This window comes from Trichoplax adhaerens, genomic scaffold (genome assembly GCF_000150275.1).
Source record: "Trichoplax adhaerens TRIADscaffold_2 genomic scaffold, whole genome shotgun sequence".
Classification (NCBI taxonomy): domain Eukaryota; kingdom Metazoa; phylum Placozoa; class Uniplacotomia; order Trichoplacea; family Trichoplacidae; genus Trichoplax; species Trichoplax adhaerens.
This window is the reverse complement of record NW_002060944.1, coordinates 6,455,259-6,473,279: the sequence shown is the minus strand read 5'-3', so window position 1 is coordinate 6,473,279 and position 18,021 is coordinate 6,455,259. Positions and strand designations below refer to the sequence as shown.

At 34.2% G+C, this 18,021-nt stretch overlaps 5 protein-coding genes across 5 annotated transcripts; 3 read left to right on the top strand and 2 right to left on the bottom strand.

Moving 5' to 3' along the window:
- Positions 1-359: 359 nt before the first annotated feature.
- Positions 360-4,441, top strand: TRIADDRAFT_53645 (uncharacterized protein; the record flags this gene model as incomplete). The annotated part of the gene is made up of 8 exons (XM_002110033.1): positions 360-377; positions 1,631-1,708; positions 1,921-2,113; positions 2,229-2,381; positions 2,777-2,864; positions 3,005-3,179; positions 3,351-3,612; positions 3,942-4,441. 8 exons carry the CDS (start codon positions 360-362, stop codon positions 4,439-4,441), a joined length of 1,467 nt encoding a protein of 488 aa, XP_002110069.1.
- A 903-nt stretch (positions 4,442-5,344) lies between these two features.
- Positions 5,345-6,932, bottom strand: TRIADDRAFT_21240 (uncharacterized protein; the record flags this gene model as incomplete). Its single annotated transcript, XM_002109488.1, has 5 exons — positions 5,345-5,395; positions 5,476-5,642; positions 6,001-6,065; positions 6,222-6,279; positions 6,839-6,932. The coding sequence occupies 5 exons, from the start codon at positions 6,930-6,932 to the stop codon at positions 5,345-5,347; spliced, it is 435 nt and encodes a 144-aa protein (XP_002109524.1).
- Positions 6,933-8,193: 1,261 nt separating this feature from the next.
- Positions 8,194-9,937, top strand: TRIADDRAFT_35517 (S9 ribosomal protein). Its single transcript, XM_002110032.1, has 3 exons — positions 8,194-8,645; positions 9,448-9,634; positions 9,874-9,937. Exons 1-2 carry the CDS (start codon positions 8,248-8,250, stop codon positions 9,632-9,634), a joined length of 585 nt encoding a protein of 194 aa, XP_002110068.1. The 5' UTR covers positions 8,194-8,247; the 3' UTR covers positions 9,874-9,937.
- A 1,001-nt stretch (positions 9,938-10,938) lies between these two features.
- TRIADDRAFT_53642 (uncharacterized protein) lies at positions 10,939-13,205 on the bottom strand (the record flags this gene model as incomplete). The annotated part of the gene is made up of 7 exons (XM_002109487.1): positions 10,939-10,971; positions 11,474-11,572; positions 11,663-11,807; positions 12,102-12,195; positions 12,336-12,431; positions 12,506-12,709; positions 13,103-13,205. 7 exons carry the CDS (start codon positions 13,203-13,205, stop codon positions 10,939-10,941), a joined length of 774 nt encoding a protein of 257 aa, XP_002109523.1.
- Positions 13,206-14,331: 1,126 nt separating this feature from the next.
- TRIADDRAFT_53641 (uncharacterized protein) lies at positions 14,332-17,479 on the top strand (the record flags this gene model as incomplete). Its single annotated transcript, XM_002110031.1, has 5 exons — positions 14,332-14,341; positions 15,427-15,497; positions 16,578-16,649; positions 16,994-17,127; positions 17,266-17,479. 5 exons carry the CDS (start codon positions 14,332-14,334, stop codon positions 17,477-17,479), a joined length of 501 nt encoding a protein of 166 aa, XP_002110067.1.
- Positions 17,480-18,021: the final 542 nt, after the last annotated feature.

Sequence of the window (18,021 nt, the reverse complement as noted above, 5' to 3'; positions counted from 1 at the left end):
CTACTGTATGTTTAGGTATCAGTGTAAATAAAGCAGAGGCTGTGCCTAAAATATACTGCGTAAGCCGTTCCTTATTGGATAATGTTGCAATATTGTATAAAATTGATAATGTTTATTTATTCTTCCTTTAATATAACATTAAGTTTACGAGTAAATATAAATCGTTCGATACATATTAAGATTTCTCCCCTAGCATAGGAACGTAATATTACATATAGAATTAAGCATTACAATAGCGTGTTACCTATCGCTATGATTTTTTATTGTTAGCTTAATGCAATAGTTAACGCTGGAATAATTCCACTGCTTTCACGACAGTATTTTACATAGTCTATTGCAGACTTTCGTAGAGATATCAAATGGATCCTATCGATGAGGTAAGGTATAAGAGATTGGTTAGCATTGATTTTCGTCTTTTAATGTATCTATTTTGCTTTCCAATTTTACTGTATACTGTATAGTGGCTTAAGATCCGTGGCCAAACTATCATAAACAGATACTTATTCTTGCTAAATCTTCAATTTACATTTCGCATTCGTATAATATCGTTGCAGCTAATTGCGTTCGTCTTGCATATGCTATCTGTTATTTTTATGTTAAAACAGCATGTTCAATGTAAAGTGAAGAGAGCAAAATAATTGCGTTAAATGAAAAACTTTGTTATAATTGGAATGCTAGTAGTTAATAACTAATTGTAACCTGCGATTGATGCAGATAGTTAATTTAATTAGATCGTTCGATCAAATTTTTAATGCAACTTAGTGTTGTATCGTACAGTAGTGTCCATTTCTATTTAATAGTGAGTTACCATAAAGTTATTAATAATTCGAACTTGCACGCGTAATCGATTGTAGATATTCATTGGATAGACTAATTATACAATATCGTATCGATATTTTTACCCTTGCTAACAATAATTAGTAAGGGAGATCAAGATACTTCTTTCTGTTGATCAAAAATGTTGCACCTATTAATCTATTATTCACCTGCATAGAAATAAGATTCCAAATGCAAGCGATCATTTATTAACCAAGATTATCAGTTTATTTGATCCTCCATAAACTTTCATATACTTTACTGTAGGTATGTAATTACGCCCACTAGCTCGTTATATTAGCATGACTAGTGAACAGTATCAATTACAATAAGAGATTAAAAGTCGTAAGGAGTTGAAAAATTTTTCAAAGCACAATCGAGACTATAACATTTACCGTACTCCAAATCTATTGCTAAAACAAGCGTAAAATATCAATAATAATCATTACGATTCAATATGCGATATCGACAATTACATTTTGGAAAATTAAATCTATCTTCTTTTTGCTGTCAGACGCAATAGGACTTTTGTAGACAAGGGTAGTTACTAATTTTTATATTTTTCGATGTTTAAAATCTTATGGGCTTCGAATAACCATGGTAAACCAAGTCTGTGCTATCACCTGTAGAAGCTAAGCTAACTACATGCGCCCTATGTAAGGAAAAACTGACAACTAGCGATGACAAATTGCCACGCTTAATGCTTTGTTGCCATGTATTCTGCAACGAGTGCATTGAGAAACATGTCCGCATTAAAGAATCATCAGTTATAACTTGTCCTCTAATGTGTAAAGCATCTATACTGGCAATACAGAATGTTAAAGATGTTAAAGTTCATAATTCTCTTTTAGAATTAATAAAAAATGATCATTTCCACAGCAAGTTCAGAAAGGTTAGATATATCTTTATACAGTTGTTTCTACTCATAAATAACAGTTTCTATATAGATAAATATCATATCTTACGCTCTTAGGTTATTTAAAAATTTAGGTGAGCCAATTATGCGCATTAAGGAATATGTTCTGTGATGTGAATACTATTGTGTTTTCCTTGCCTATTTGATATTTTAGTAACATAATTATTGTTACTATTAAAATATGGCAGACTGGTGTTGCAGATAAAGGTATGAATACGGCAGTCAAGCAATGTAAAGTGGAGCTATTTGATACGTTAGCCAAAGTAAAGAGAGTATGTAATCAAATAGATGATAAAATGGGGAAACACGCTTACTATGTGGCTAAAATGACTGCTAATGCTTCAGACACGCGACGACAATTAACAGCCCATTTCACGAAAGGTTATGCAAGTGTATCTACTGTAACACGTTTGATTTTAATTTTAATTGCTGGATGATTAATAGAGTATGCCTAAAGTATACGAGAGGTTTCAACTGTAACCTTTTTTATTCGCAGCGCGCAAAGCAATCGTTGATGCCTTAGAAAAACGTTTAGATGCACTTTTAGCTCAAGTTGAAGCCCAGGAACATCGACATATCAAACCATTCTTAAATCAACAGGAGAACTTAGCAACACAATTAGCTTCTGGAATCGTACTTATGGAAGAAGGTACGTGCAATATATGATATGTTTAATTACAGCATTAAGCTTATACCGCTACCATGCGTATATATATATACATATTGGCTGGTGCATCTATAGGATAGTTGATCGTAATCTTGGCATTTCGATTGCACGAAAAATTTGTCTTATTCTCAAATAAGTACATTAATAATGTAACTAGTCTAATAGTTAATAAAAAATAATAGATATATGATGTAAGAATATATTACGTCGAAGCTTTAGCGAGATACATGATAAATTCTTTAAATATTATTTATGCTTTGTTGCTGTATGCATATGTACAGTTTGTATATCACTACTTAACAGAAAATAATTTTAGAAAATAGGTTGAGACCGTTGCTTGTTATAGTAACATGGATATACTATTAACAAACTTCTAGGTAAGCTATTACTTAAAAGTAAAGATGCTGAAGTTCTTAACAATAAAGCCACCCTCAAACAGAAAAATTTAAAATTTTTAGAACAGAGGTTTGCAACCGTAATATAATATGTAGACTTGAATCTTTTAAAATTAAATCCTGCGTTATCAGTTACTATTATTACGTAAATGCAGTGTGAAATCTTGCGAGATTTAACCAAATTAACTGGGTCTTACTCTTTGCTCTTAGTGGTAATAGCTTGAATGAGCAAAGTGGTCAACTGCGTTCAATATTGGTCAATTTGAATGATAGATATCTAAATTCAATTTTAGATGCAATTCAGTCCCACTGTTTTGTATCAGAAATTCCAGTCATTGTTAAAATGGTAGAAAGGCCTGGAGCTTTTTATATTGAATGGTCTGAGGTGAGAGTATTTTCTATAGAACTAAGGCTTTAATAACTAGATGAATTTTTAGTAGATTGCTATATGATATTTTAGATAAGATATAGTATGCCTTTTAAACTTTTTCAATTGGCTAATCTAAACAATTTTATGGCAGTTTTATATATTTTTATGCTTCTATACTTAATATAGCACAACGATGATACCATAGATACCAATTCGCAATCTGACAAAGAATATCAGTTACAAATCTATGAAGGTGATATCTATGAAGAAACACCGGGTAAAGTTAAATACGAAACAGTATATTCGGGAAGGCCGAACTATTTCGTCGTTAGGGATTTACTTTCGACAACGACGTACAGTTTTCGCGTGCGTTCACGACCTTCCCCTTTTTCTGATTGGGGAATGTGGAGCGAGCCTAAAACAGGTCGTACAGCCATTCCGTCACACAGTAAGTTTGGTCTAAATATTCGATATTCTATATCAGTTATTTTATTACTGTAAAAATATTTACACGTATTGTTAGTTTTAGGAACGGCACTATTTTTATAAGAGATGATTAAGAACTTATAATACGTAGTTTAGTTCAGTTTAGTTCCTGGTTGGATATGATATCCTTCTATGTGCATGATCTGTTGACGCTAGACTTGACGCTTTTTAAGGGTTAAATTATCTGTTTACAATAGTGTATTAAATCTTAAATAGTAGAGTATACAGCTGGTTTATCCTGCAAGAATTATTAACTTTTGAGCATCGTTTTTCTGATACAATTTGTGAAAGAATGGGCGTTGGAAAATTTTCGTAGCGATCCCGATGCAAAGATGGAATATGAAATTAGCAGTGAAGGCCGAACAGCAACGCGAATTTCTAGCGAAGTTGCCACAATTTTACGCTCTAGTGGCACTTGTTATATTTTAGGTGAAACAATCACGCTAATTGTTAGTGGGACCGGTAAGTCAGAATCAAGTGATGCTATTGGACTTGCTAATAATCGAGTGGACTTCGTGCAACGGAACCTTAGACAGCCAGGTGCTATCTACATCAGCAGCTCTGGCTTAATTTACAAAGATGGGAACGCGTTAAAGAATAAATTGCCACCTTTACGACGTGGCAATGTTATTAGCATATGTGCACAAGAAATTATGCCAAAGAGACTAAGAGTTTCGTTTACAATCGGCGAGAGACAGATTACAATCGAGTGGTACTTGCCTGAGCCTGAAATAAAATTGTACTTTGCTATTTGTTTTCGTCATGTTGGTTGGTCTGTAACTGTTGATTAAGATGAAATCTTGTAATTAATAATTGCTATTCAATGGAAATTAAAGTTTTATTATATGCACGGCGTAAATTGATCTACAGCATTTACTAAAAGGTCATAAATATTTTATAAAATATTTTACTTTACTTTTTAACGATTGACAAATAGCAGGAACAAATAAAATTGATTCATAGTACAATATTATTAATTGATGAGGTAGGCGATTAATACTGCAGTAGTCTACTGAAGGGGCATTATAGTTTCAAATATAAGTGTATTACTAATTAGATTGAAAAAGAGTAATTTTAGGTATGATGCTTTGCCGAAAGTATAAAATAACTGAAAAGAGATTTTAAATCGAAATTTTATTTGCAATAGGGTAATAAATTCGTTTTGTAGATTATATTTAATTTGGATTGACGGTATTACACCGATCAGTTCTTAACAGTTTATCATAGGGTGAATAGCGGAAGTTGTACCGGTAGTCTGGATCGGTTTCGATAAATATTTCGAGATACACAAATATTAAAATTTAATTCAAATTCGTTAGCTTGGTAATTAAGTCTTTGACGCACTTCCGTACTGCGGTTTCAACTGATCAGACGCTACGTATTGTAACTTATTGTTTTCAATAATATAACAGTTGATGTTTGAACACATTTATATCGTATTATGAAGTTTCAAAATTACTACGAAAACGATACCACTGCCACCCTAAGCCGATTCTAATTGTCAGTGAGACAGTACTGTAAAACAAACACAACTTACTAGTCGATATAACGTTATTGATAGCATGCCCGCTACATAAAGCATAAAATACTATCAGTAGTTTTAAGTCAAAAACTAGCAGGAACTAGCTTTTAGTATAACACATTACCATACGCTAAACTGTAGCCTATAGTATACTCAATCTTGGACAAGCATTTTATCCAGAACAACCACGGCATCCACAATGCACACATTCGATAACACGATCCTAAAGCAAGGATAAGTGAATGATTAAAAGGGATTTCAAATCCTTTATTGATTGTTATATAACTGCATCTAAGAACTAACCTCCTCTAATTTAGATTTGGGCACACGACAGATACATGAAGTTCCAAAATTGGTATCCCTGGTTTGAATGCATCTTAGGCAACATAAATTCTCGTAACCGTTCTTTTTCCACTTTGCAATGAGGTTTTTATCTGCGATACTTTCTTTTAAACAATATTCATATAGTTCTGTAAGGAATGCAAGAATTACAGGTATTAATCAAGTTGTAATGCGGCAGTTGTTGAATGTCCTCGAATATATATCATAAGGACCAATAAAAGTGCGTATTGAAGGAAATGGAATTATAAACTCAGCTACGATTACTGCAGTATCAGTTATCGAGACCAGAACAAATTGAGTAAAATAGAAAGGAAGATATTTTCAAGATTACGCTTGAAGCATTAGTAAATCATAAGCCCGATTATGATTATTACTATAATTAGAAGCTACAATAGGGAAATTTTTTCAATCCTATAGTAGCCGTACACTACTATCGCTACAGTTACGTCTATTACACACTGTCTTCGAGTAAAATCATGACCATACCTTTACTGATAGCCTTTCTCTTGTAGTACAGATCGTAAATATACCTAGATCGTTGATGATGGACCCTATTGCATGACATGAAGGGGTATATAGCATTAGTTTCATTATGATCAGTAATACTAAGTGGGAGAGTTAGATGTTATAAGGCAACAATTATGGTACAGTTGGAGTTTTCATAGGTAGTAAATGCTAAATATTTGTTTCAATGTTGTTCTCAGTACCTAAAGATGGGCCAAAGGCATTCTACCTTTCTCTTTCCTTCGTGAGGGTCAACTTCAGCTGTAAGAATTTTTAATCGTCATTAATAACAGGATTAGACATGAATTACATTATTCCTTTGAGTATATTGATGATGATACACAAACTCGTATAATAGTAGGTTATTTAAGATATTACACGTATTGCAGCTCATTAATTAATTAATACTGTTCAAAGTCCATAGCGAGATTAATAACGTTCATGAACACTTATTGATCTGTTTTCGCACTGCTTTACGCAGATGGCATAATTAGACGTTGTATGAAGGTTTCCACAATGCTATGGCAAATAATATTGCTTTCAGCTAAGTTTTGTTGCTATTATCATCATTATTCCAATTGTATCAGCTACATTACAAACTGATAATATCTTGTTACTAGATTTGAGTAAAATACTGTATTTGGATGTTGAATCTGTTAAGAGCTTGCTATTGCGTAGCAAGCTAATTTACAGGTATCAAGGTTGTTCATGTTGTACAAGACAGGACATGACTGTATTTTGTAACCGTCATTTTATACCACGGTTAAAGTCAATTCATAATACTGTCAATACATATAAAAGGCTTCATCAATCTCGTTACCTTCGCGCATTTTAGCATCTAATTCCTCTAGTGTTGGTTCGATCAATTCGTAACCTTCTGGAGGAGGCTTTTTGCTACGTTTTATCTTCCCCATGTCGGCAATAAAGTTTGCAAGAAGAAGTTGAACTGAATGATGACGAAGTGATCTTTTACCGCAAGCGATTTTCAGTTAGTAATGTGGCTATGCGTCAGTTAGTATGGGTATCAACGGTATCATGCAGTACTTTGCTACCAGTACAGTACAGTACTAATAAAATACTGCAAAAAGAGGCGAGACATCTCAAAATACAACGCATCACGCATGACTGTTTCTTGTTTTTATGGACTACTGGTCATTTTGAGTAGGCCTGTATAGATCATAAAGGTATTGAACCGAACCGAACCGTACCGTACCTTTCTCAGGTCTAGAAGGCCTTGCTTGTACACTGTACAATGTACAGTACCTACAGTACTGTACAGTACAGTGTGGACGGGCTAATTTCTATGATTTTGGTGCAAACAGATGGATTAAATTTTTTTTTTTTTTTTGACAAATTTTATATCAGTCTATAGAAAAAGAGTTAATTTACACGAATCTGTCATCAAAATTTACGTACGACGTTTACTTTCATCGTAATTATTAATTAAAGTACGCGAGACGCTACAGTACAAAGTAAAAATGAAGGTTTTGTAACCCTGTACAATATTATACTGTACTGTACTGTACAGTACAATCAATTTCATTTACAGTACAGTGTACCGTACTCAAGAATGGACAGTTGGACTGTTGGACTGTTTCAGTTGGAGACGTTTCAGCAAGGAATCCGGACTTTTATTGGTAGTTTATAGTTTGTACCACTGCGTATTGCGTAATGAGTGAGTGATTCAACGGATTGAGTATGAGTGATACATCCAAAGCCGGAAACTATGAGTCCATGACATCAGTTTTCAACAGCCCTAATGCGGATAATGCGTATGGTACTATATACTGTCTGCGATTGACATCCAAATTAGCTGGTATTAGCCTGCTAAGTTGCAGTATGGTACCGCATACTGTACTCTACGCTTTCATAGGTAAAAATGGTACGTACCAGTATCAGTACTAAACAGTCTCATTGTTAGTCAGTTATGGACAACTAGTCCATCAAGCCCATGCCCCTACAGTGTACAGTATGGAGTGTGCTGTGCATAGCGTACTGTACACTGTAAGTACCTACAGTACTGTACAGTACAGTATGAGTGTACCGTACAGTGTACCTACTGTACAGTACTGCAAAAACGCGATTATCCATTGTGTGGTAGAGGGGGGTCAGAGCAATTGCTTCCACGTGTAGAAATCGAGGCTTTTAGTTCACTGTGACCAGCGTATCAAGTTCTTTTGCATTCGCCATCTTGATAGAAATTCCGGTCCTAAGGACTCAGTGGCGATCATGGTTAAGCGTGTATATTCCAAAACTTACACCACTCCTAGGCGTCCATTTGAAAAATCAAGGTTAGATCAGGAGTTAAAATTAATCGGAGAATACGGATTACGTAACAAGCGAGAAGTATGGCGTGTTAAATATACACTTGCAAAAATTCGTAAAGCTGCCCGTACCTTGCTTACCCTGGACGATAAAGATTCCAAACGATTGTTCGAGGGTAATGCATTACTTCGTCGATTGGTAAGAATAGGTGTACTAGATGAAAGTAAAATGAAGCTCGATTACGTGTTGGGTCTTCGTATTGAAGATTTCTTGGAAAGACGCCTTCAAACACAAGTCTTTAAATTGGGATTAGCAAAAAGCATTCATCATGCTCGAGTTTTAATCCGTCAACGTCATATCAGGTACAGTCAAATTGGAGAAAAGGCGTGTAGCAAGCGCGTTGGCTTTTGCCGCGTAGAGTAGAGTAATCTATCAATTCTACAGCGCTATGACCTTTCACACTGTTCTACTTTTAACAATTTAACCCTCAAAGATGTACTAAAAATGTCGCGTTAAGAGAATAAGCCTCATTGAATATGTTGTATATTCTAAAGTATAAGTACAATCCCGTAATCGTAGTTAAAATGTCCTACCTGTCTGGGTAGAGGTTGTTGGAAAAATGAAAAGAACTCGATAGTGATGTCTTTAAAGTAGTGGAAAAGACTTAACGTAACTTTAAAGTATAGTTGACTACTGTAATTTATTTATATTAGAAGTAGTCTACGACTACTGTAGATTGTGGCCGAAGTAAATGGATATTCGACTGCAATTCTAGGCTTAGCTATTAATTGCTTACTGTTATTGATCATTTACGGTACTCGTATGACTAGGTGTTGTAAATTACGAAAGACATCGTGTATAGCAACTAAAAAAAGTTACATCGGGCTAAACTTACAAATTGATATCACACTAAAGCAAATAGGAGAATACTTTAGCGGTATTCAGTAACAATCATCACCCCATGACTAGTAGTGTTTGTAGCTATCAGAAGATACAGTATCATCTATACCAAGCTATATTACTGAGGTTGTTGATAGGATAAGCGTAGTAGTAGTCTGTGAAAGGTATTACATTGATGATTACGGCTATGATTGATCACTTTAGCAAATCTTTTTTGGAGTTTAAAATTCCTATACTAAATTTGCTCTTATCCTTCTGTATTAGGGTTCGCAAACAAGTTGTAAATGTTCCTTCTTTTGTTGTACGTTTGGATTCGCAAAAACATATTGATTTCTCGTTGAGTTCTCCCTTCGGAGGTGGTCGAGCTGGTCGTGTGAAGAGAAAGAATATGAAGAAGGGTAGCAAGACTGATGATGCTGAGGAAGATGAAGAAGAGGAAGATAACGAATAGGTGAGACTAAAATAGTGTGTAGTTGTCGATATTTAAGACTAAAGGCTATTATTGATGGTTTAATATCTGTACTTATAGAAGCTAGTATTATATCTTTTTTTGTATTTAGCTTACCATACGTACAAGTGAAAGTACAGCAGTACGCTAATCTACCGACTCTATACCACGGTTGTACTAATTTTGTGATTGCTTTGTTTTTCATATTTATATGACTCCCGTCGGCCAATGGTGCTTTGTAGATCTATTGAATTGCTGTAGCAATTTAAAGAAAATGTGAAATAAATCTTTTCTTGTAATTTTACGTATCATATACCTATTAGCGTGTTGATTAATGTGTAAAATTGGTGCATGCAATAATGTTAATCCCATATTGAGATAAAGATCATTTATATTTGGCTACTATTGTAATCATTATTGGAAGGGGTTGAATATTACTTGCATGATATCAGTTAGAAGCTAGAATTGAGGCTATCGATAGCTGCTCAGCCTGATGACATTTTCTAAACGTTGGCTCCTATTCGTGTTAAAAAGTTAACGCCTAACCCTCTTTTTATTGGGTAGGTTGGATACGTGCATTGGATAATGATAGCGCCTAGTGATTGTTGGAGTAAATACCTTTAGAAATAAATGGCATTTGTATAAACTCGTACAATACGAGTATATAGACCGTAATTGCACACCACTCGTTCTAATCTACAATAGTGTAATGGCTAAAAAAATAACTGACTCTGTTATGAAACAAAATTTCAAAATTGATAAGAGATCGTAGAGGACAGAAAGCATATTTTATGCAGTCCTGCATAAAAAGAAAAGTAATTTATGGACGGAGATCATAAAACCAATGAAAAAGAATTTATTTTGGTGATGTCATAAGCATGAAATGATGGGTACATGTCATACGATGCTAATACCTGTGAAGTTTTCTGGATTTAGAATATCATCCCGTATGGGTAAATGAGACGACACCGAATAGAAGTTTTGAAAAGAATTTGTACGACAAATGCAATATTTCGTAATAATTGCTTAAGAATTATTGCAGCCTTAGTAGATAATTTAGAGAAGTAGTAGTTTTAGTTACAGTATACTTTCGTAGAGATGAATGCCGGACAAAGTATAAGTTACAACAGAATAATGTGATTAGAGGTTCGAGTCATATCTGTCTGTACACTACAAATACTTTAATAAAGAAATAGTTACAGTTATTTCAGCTACAATCTTAGCATTACTTGATTTTGTAATCATGTAACATGATTACTGTTAATGATACAATAGCGGAAATAATCTAATTTTGATCTCTGTACTATCTATCGGTAAATGAATCTCAATGAGGAACTATCCTATTTTGAAAAAAAGGATTTAGAACATGTTTCAATCACTCCGACACCTTTACAAGCTTCAAACTTGATAATTTCAAATGAGTATACAGATCATTGACATAATACTTTAGGGCATTCATGAATGCACCATAGATATACAATAAGACTATTTTAAGTAAAAATGTTAGGAAGGGTACACGACTCCAAAGAGCTTCATTAATTGGATCCTAAGGTAATTATCACCTCAGCTTTCCTTGTTTGGGACACTGTTAATATAAATAAAAATAATAAAAGTATTTTATGATAATGTGAGAAAGAAAAAATCATGAGTAGACGTTAAATTAGGTAGTTCGCGTTACACGAGAAGATATTTACCCTATTTGCGAAGTGACCTCTATCTCCACACTAAAGATACAAAATCGCAATATTAGTACAGCCTAATCTAAAGTGAGATTTCATGCATTTATACAGATCTATACGTTACACACTATGGACAAAGTTGAAAATTTACAGTTTTCAATACCTTGAAACAGATAACTTGATCCATAGGGCGCTTTTGTTGTTGTTGATTTTGGTCGTGAGATATGCCAATGCTGTTACCATTATCATTGGTTAGGCTATTCTGTGTGACAATAAACCAAAGTTTAGGAACTAGAAGAGCAATACCAATAACATACGATATTATTTTAGATTTGATTGATATTTTACTCACTTCCTTTTGAATAGAGATAAGCTGATTAGGACAAGCGGAGGCTTTATGTCCATACTCTCCACAATTATGACAAACTACTACGCTAGGTTTACGTTTAGATTCAGAATGAATATCGATTTCTCTCGTAGGTAGTTCAAACCTTAAGCTGTACAACAATAAAAGGTCAGGATGATGATCAATTTGCAAAGCATATCAATTATGCTGAGGTATCTTATATTCAATTGCGTCAGCTTACAATAAAATCAATTTGCTACTTTAAATGGAGAATAAAAAACATGAAAGAACTCCAAAATTTAAACCAGTGGCCTTGTACTAGAGTAGAAAACTCATACTATTGTCATGGATTTTACTATCTTTTCATAAGATACTCTCGTAAATCTTGTAATTAAAACTCTTAATTTACGCGTATATACGAGTATACATGTATTACATTACTTACTGTACGTGTTTACAGTTTGATCCTTCAGGGCAGAAACCATTAAGGTAATTTAGGCAAGCAACTCTTCTTACGTGTCGATGTCTACATGCTGGGCCTATAATGAGTTTATCATAGAAAGTGCATAGAAAGTCGGTAAAGAATTGTATTGACAACGTAGTGTATATATAAGATTACAAAAGTGTGATAACTGCTATAACTTTAAGTGTATTGAAAATGCTTAACACACTCCCTTACCATGTTTGCAGAAACCCCTATCATACCACGGACAATCTTTAATTTTACTTTCTGGATTGATATGTAAGTACTGACACTCTTTATTGCTACATTCACCTAAATAAATCAATGTTGTGGGTCAGCTTACAATAGTATCGTTGCTAAGCATTATCGGATGTGCCAGATCTTACCAAATTTTGAATAAAAATAACATTCAGGCATTTTGGTCATATCGTACTCGTGCAAGAACTCGCACTGATCACCTTTCTTGCATAACCCTCGCAGCCAATGTTTGCATACGACAGTTTTATCGCCTTTAGTATGACGGAAAGGGCACATTGACCCTTTTACGCATTGACTTTCTGCGAAATAGGTGCATACAGCTGCCCCAGATTCTAAAACGTTACATTGACAAAGATGTTTCAGATTTTGAATGGGTGAAATATTAAGCTCTGCTATAGTTAACTTTCTATGCTAATGAATGTTTATCTGCAGTAGTAGTTACAATCTCGTATCATGCTAGTCAAAATATAGCCATGAATTAACAAGGTTGGCATCGATTAGGTAATAAAAGTGTCACTCGATACATCTGGTACAGTGGTTTATTTGAATATAATCTATATCCAGTATGATGCGGACAATTAATAATTTCATGTATGTATCTTGTTAAAGATATTTCTATCAAGAATTTTGACAAACTGGCTTTACTTAAAAGTACTACTGTAAACTATAACTGCTATACATCGTATTTAATGGAATGAACAATTAGCGATACATTTTTTACTTACTATCCATTCCTGGAAAGGGTAATTGCTGTGTTCCGATTTGGTCATCGAGCTCAAATTCGATAGTAAATTTGATATTATCAACATTGGCGATGATACTCTCCATTTTTCAAGTTTTTCTAAGTGTTGAATATGAAAATAAGATAATTGATTGGCCCTGTAAGCAGATATTGACAAGCCTCGGCTATTGCAGTACCACCTCTAGGCCATTTGGCTCTACTTTGGCATTCATTTCCATTACTAGCGGACTACTTTCTACACTACAGTTTATGTTTTGGCCGTACTACATCAATATTACTTCCAATGCACTGAATGATGAAGCAGTATTACAACATAGCCATCCTCCACCCCTATGACGGTACATTATGAAGTCATTATAACTATCATTTACTTACATGATCGGAAATGGTGATCCGGTCTAGCCTAGGTCTTGACAATTTGCAAAGTCTTTTTAGCTTTTTCCCTGTTGTCTGACAGCGACTTCACTCCAAATATGAATTACCGCTGATGCATTTCCTCACTTTACACTTAAACCATCCTGACGTCCTGACGTCCATGCTTTAAGCGTTGTTTTCTACGGTAACGTATCCAACGCACATTACCATGGGCGATCGTCCCATGTGTTATGTGTTACCGTGTTTGATATGCCACAGGCCACTAGCGGGTGTGGAAACAGTACCCACCCGGTTAACCCACGCCACTCAACCCCGGGGTTAGCAAGACTAATCGAATTCGGTGAGACTCAACCAACCCCGGTAATGGACTTGACTTGTACAGTACAGTACAGTACAGTACTGTACACTGTACACTGTACACTGTAGACCTGAGAAGATTCGGTTCGGTCGGAAACCGTTATGATCTACTGTATGAGTACAGTACCGTACAGTACAGTACTCTACAGTCTACAGTCTACAGTCATTTGCTAGTCGACAGTGCACAGTACTGTACTCTACGTATGGATGGTGCAGTCAAAATAGTGTTAATAGCAATACAATATCACGACTCTGTCAACGTGCAATAGTAAAGAGTATATAAATACGGTTGCGTACATCAGGCAGACAGAGAAGGCTTGAAGGTGATTTCCAATCCTGGCTAGGTAGTCAAGTCTCCGTTGACGCAGAGACAACCTTAAGTAGTAATTTAAAAATTCAATCCCAATTACTCTTAATCGACGACGACAACGTAACTTATCTTAGAAAGACTCTTGATTTTGTCCGACCTGTATTGCCAACATGCCAAAATGTAAGTTACGGCGTCTATTGTAGGTTATTATTGGTATTTTTATCGCGGTTTTGCAGTGATCAATGGATCGTATTGAGTAGAGTAGAGTAGTAGTATCCTGTCTGCTCTTAGCACCGGTATTTCAATGGTGGATGTGAATTGCATTCTAAATTTTGAAAGCAACAAAATGCCCACTGTAATAGACACATTTGCTTTCCACAGTTGACTTAAACGTCAGCATTGCTAAGCAAATTGGATGATAGGATGCTGTGGTTCAAAACAAGTCCAAAAGTATGAGCTAAAATAATATAATCATCCTATCCATGCTGCGAATGGCTTTGTCTTGAAATGGCACAACGCTTGCTTAGATTCTTAGACATTCAACAGATTTTATAGTAGGTCGATTTTGGAGATTCCTCCCCAAGTATTCCTATACAATCTTGTACTGTAGTACAGTATAGTCGAGAATTGCAGTCTTAATAAGTTGATAATCAATCTTTACTACTTTAACAACATGAACTGCTACATGTCCTAAGTAGTCTTATAATAGCGATCAGCCATAATGTTTTTACTATCTCTGCTGATACGCGTAATCTGTACACTATTAATCAACTAAATTAATAATGACTCTAATCAAATTGTAGCGTAACTAAGTAAAGTCTCCACCAGAAGTATATAGATCTTAATAAGTATACTCTTTAAAGTAAAAAGGATTTCCTTGATATAGCTTGTATTGAAAATGATGATAGCGTTAAAAACAACAGTCATACAAAGTATGAATGTATCTTGATCAAGAAAAATTACATTCTATATTCCTGAGCATTTCACTTAACCTATTAGGGTTTTAAATTCATTCACCTGAAGAAGAATCTCCTTGACACTTTGCATAATTAACTGTTTTCCTGATATTTTGCATGTTGCGTAAATGGATTAGCAGTATGTGTGATACGATGTGTGATAAATAAGAACAGTTATCACTAATATTAGTATCCACTACATTAGCTATCATATTTCAAGCAAATTTTAATGTTTATGCAAATAATGTGCTTTTTACTTACTAATATTATGATCGTTGTCTCTTCTTTTTATACTGCTCTATCTACTAGCGAAAGGAAAATCACATAAAGGTAAACGAAGGGTTTATGCTACCGAACCAGAAGAGCTGAAACCGCAACAAGTAAGTAACTTGATCTCATTTTTGTTCGAATCTTCCAGTAATTATAGTAAGCCAAAATGGACAATTATAAATATTTATACTAGCAAACCCATACATCCAGCTGTCAAGTATGTAATGCTCATCAAGTTCACTACAAAAAAATGACAACAACCTTATACTATACGCAAAATGTTTTATATTAACTTACTACTTTTTTAATTAAATTAGGTTAAACTATACTCCTTTATACAGTAGAATTTCCCACTATAAAATAAAAAAGTAATATTCGATGCCATTCAGATATTACTATTTATTGTATACAATTAGATTGCAATTTGTACCACTTTTCTATCTAGAATCACAGCTAAACTACTGCTAGCACACCCCTCTAATGATAAGCAATAACATTGTTAGAAATAGTGCGATCTTATTCTACTGTAGAGTAGGAAGATTACGTAATAAATGTTATACATTTGCTATTAGTTTCTTGTTGATATTGGTTGATAAATTCTTAAATTACTATCTAAGACAGAATTCACTGAGATCGACTATAATTGCATGAAATTGTTGAAAGAATTGATTAATTTATAATTTTACTTAATGTAGCGTGTCCCTTGAGCTGTAATGGTGATGTGTAACTAATAATCATCTGTAAACTCAGTCTGGGTTGTAGCTACCACTGTAACACCCATTTCTGTCGAATCATCCCATCGTATCATCTCTGCTTTATAAGCAATCTAATATTTACGGTCTGAGTACTGCTATTGTAATCCTAATCAGATAGGATAATGTGAACGAAACAGTAGAGGACTTTTACAAATGTAAAAATGGATGATTTTTATGTATTCATGATATGTATGTACTACTCGTACGTATATTGCAAAATTAGTATACAAGTTACACAGTAACAATATACTAAAATGTTGTATTGCTAAAGATAATTTTAATTATGTAACAATATATGAGCTTTAGTATTTTTCTAATTTTTACTTTTAAAAAGACATCCTTCAGCCTATGTATATGGTTATTATTAGCTGGTGTGTGTTACTTCCTAGTTAAAATTTTAAAACTAGGTTCTTTCATATTTCCATTGGTATACAGAATCGTGATTTACCACCAGGAAGTGATGAAGAAGAAGAAGATGAAGAAAGTGGTAATTCTAGCGGCGAAGAAGTAAGTGTTTGCAGAGTTCATTGCATTGTATGTTATCAGAACAATGTAAGTTCAAAATTGGCGCTCAAGGTGCAATTTCCTATTCTTATTCAGAATACAAAATTCTGACACACACTAGCATATAAAAATAGTGATATTTATAGTTTGAATGATTAACTAATTCATTGAAAAAATTTATTAAATCATTAACAAATTTGCTTCGGCTTTGTACACGAGTAGATTTAATGAAAAAGAAGGAATTTGACTGTTTATACATAAATATTACAATTGTTCTATCACCTAAATTATGTTGTTATGTTGTGATGTCACACACTCTAACACAGTAACTGTCTTCTCATACCTAGGGTTCCTCAAAGGCTAAAGGTGTAGAAGGCTTAATTGATATAGAAAATCCGAATAGAGCACAAGCTAAAGTGAAAAAAGTTAGTCAGTTAGATACAGATGCTGCCCCCAAGGTCGAATTATCGAGACGAGAAAGGTAACATGCTATCCTGTATTTACATTGGCGTAATTTTACATGAATTTGACCATTGCAAAGAGTGAATATGGTTTAAATTCATTTTCTCAGTCTTACAAAATACTAACTAGGCGCTATACATGTAAAATTCGTTTTTAGAGAAGAGATTAAACGCCAACAAGATCGCATAAAATATGAAAAATTACGAGCCGAAGGCAAAACAGAAGAAGCTCGTGCTGATTTAGCCCGCTTAGCTATAATTAGGAAGGAAAGAGAGGCAAAGGCTAAGGAGCGTGAAGCATCGAAAAAGGCAGCTGAAGAAAAGAAGTCAACTACTACGAAAGATTCTGGTAGGACTACAAGCAAAAAGTAGCCCTGTGAAGTAAAATTATTTGAGTCGATCATAATGCAGAAAAAGTAATGGTAATTTTTCTAAGTGTATGTTTACGCACTACAGTGTTACACAGAAATTAAATGATTGAGTGGTTGTAAAGATTTACATATCTGCAATTCTGTATGGAAAATTGGGTGAGAGTATGAACAATAAACTATAACAATAGTCTCATATGACTGATTTACCTTGCGCTATACTGAAAATAATATTATCAAATGACATTGTGTTGTAATAAATAACGTTTGTACTAGACACCTCAGAACATAGTAATTTATGAAAATTTGCACCAGACCCCTACAAAATGTTGGTCCGCACACATTTTTTTGTCGATATACGCATACTATATCCCAGCTAGATAGCCTACATCACTCGTATACAGTACTGTATGACTAGCCATCAAATACAGTAAAAGAAAACTTTTTAGGAATTAACAAGCAACATGCGACATTAATGAAAAATGAATTGAATCTTCGAAATTTCGAATCGAATATAGAATAGGTGGAAAACATACCGTATATTGT

Bases quoted from the DNA above. Each gene is read 5' to 3' on its own strand.
- TRIADDRAFT_35517 (XM_002110032.1), top strand. From the start codon at position 8,248: ATGGTTAAGCGTGTATATTCCAAAACTTACACCACTCCTAGGCGTCCA. The intron at 8,646-9,447 runs GTACAGTCAAAT...CTTCTGTATTAG, and splicing joins ATCCGTCAACGTCATATCAG to GGTTCGCAAACAAGTTGTAA.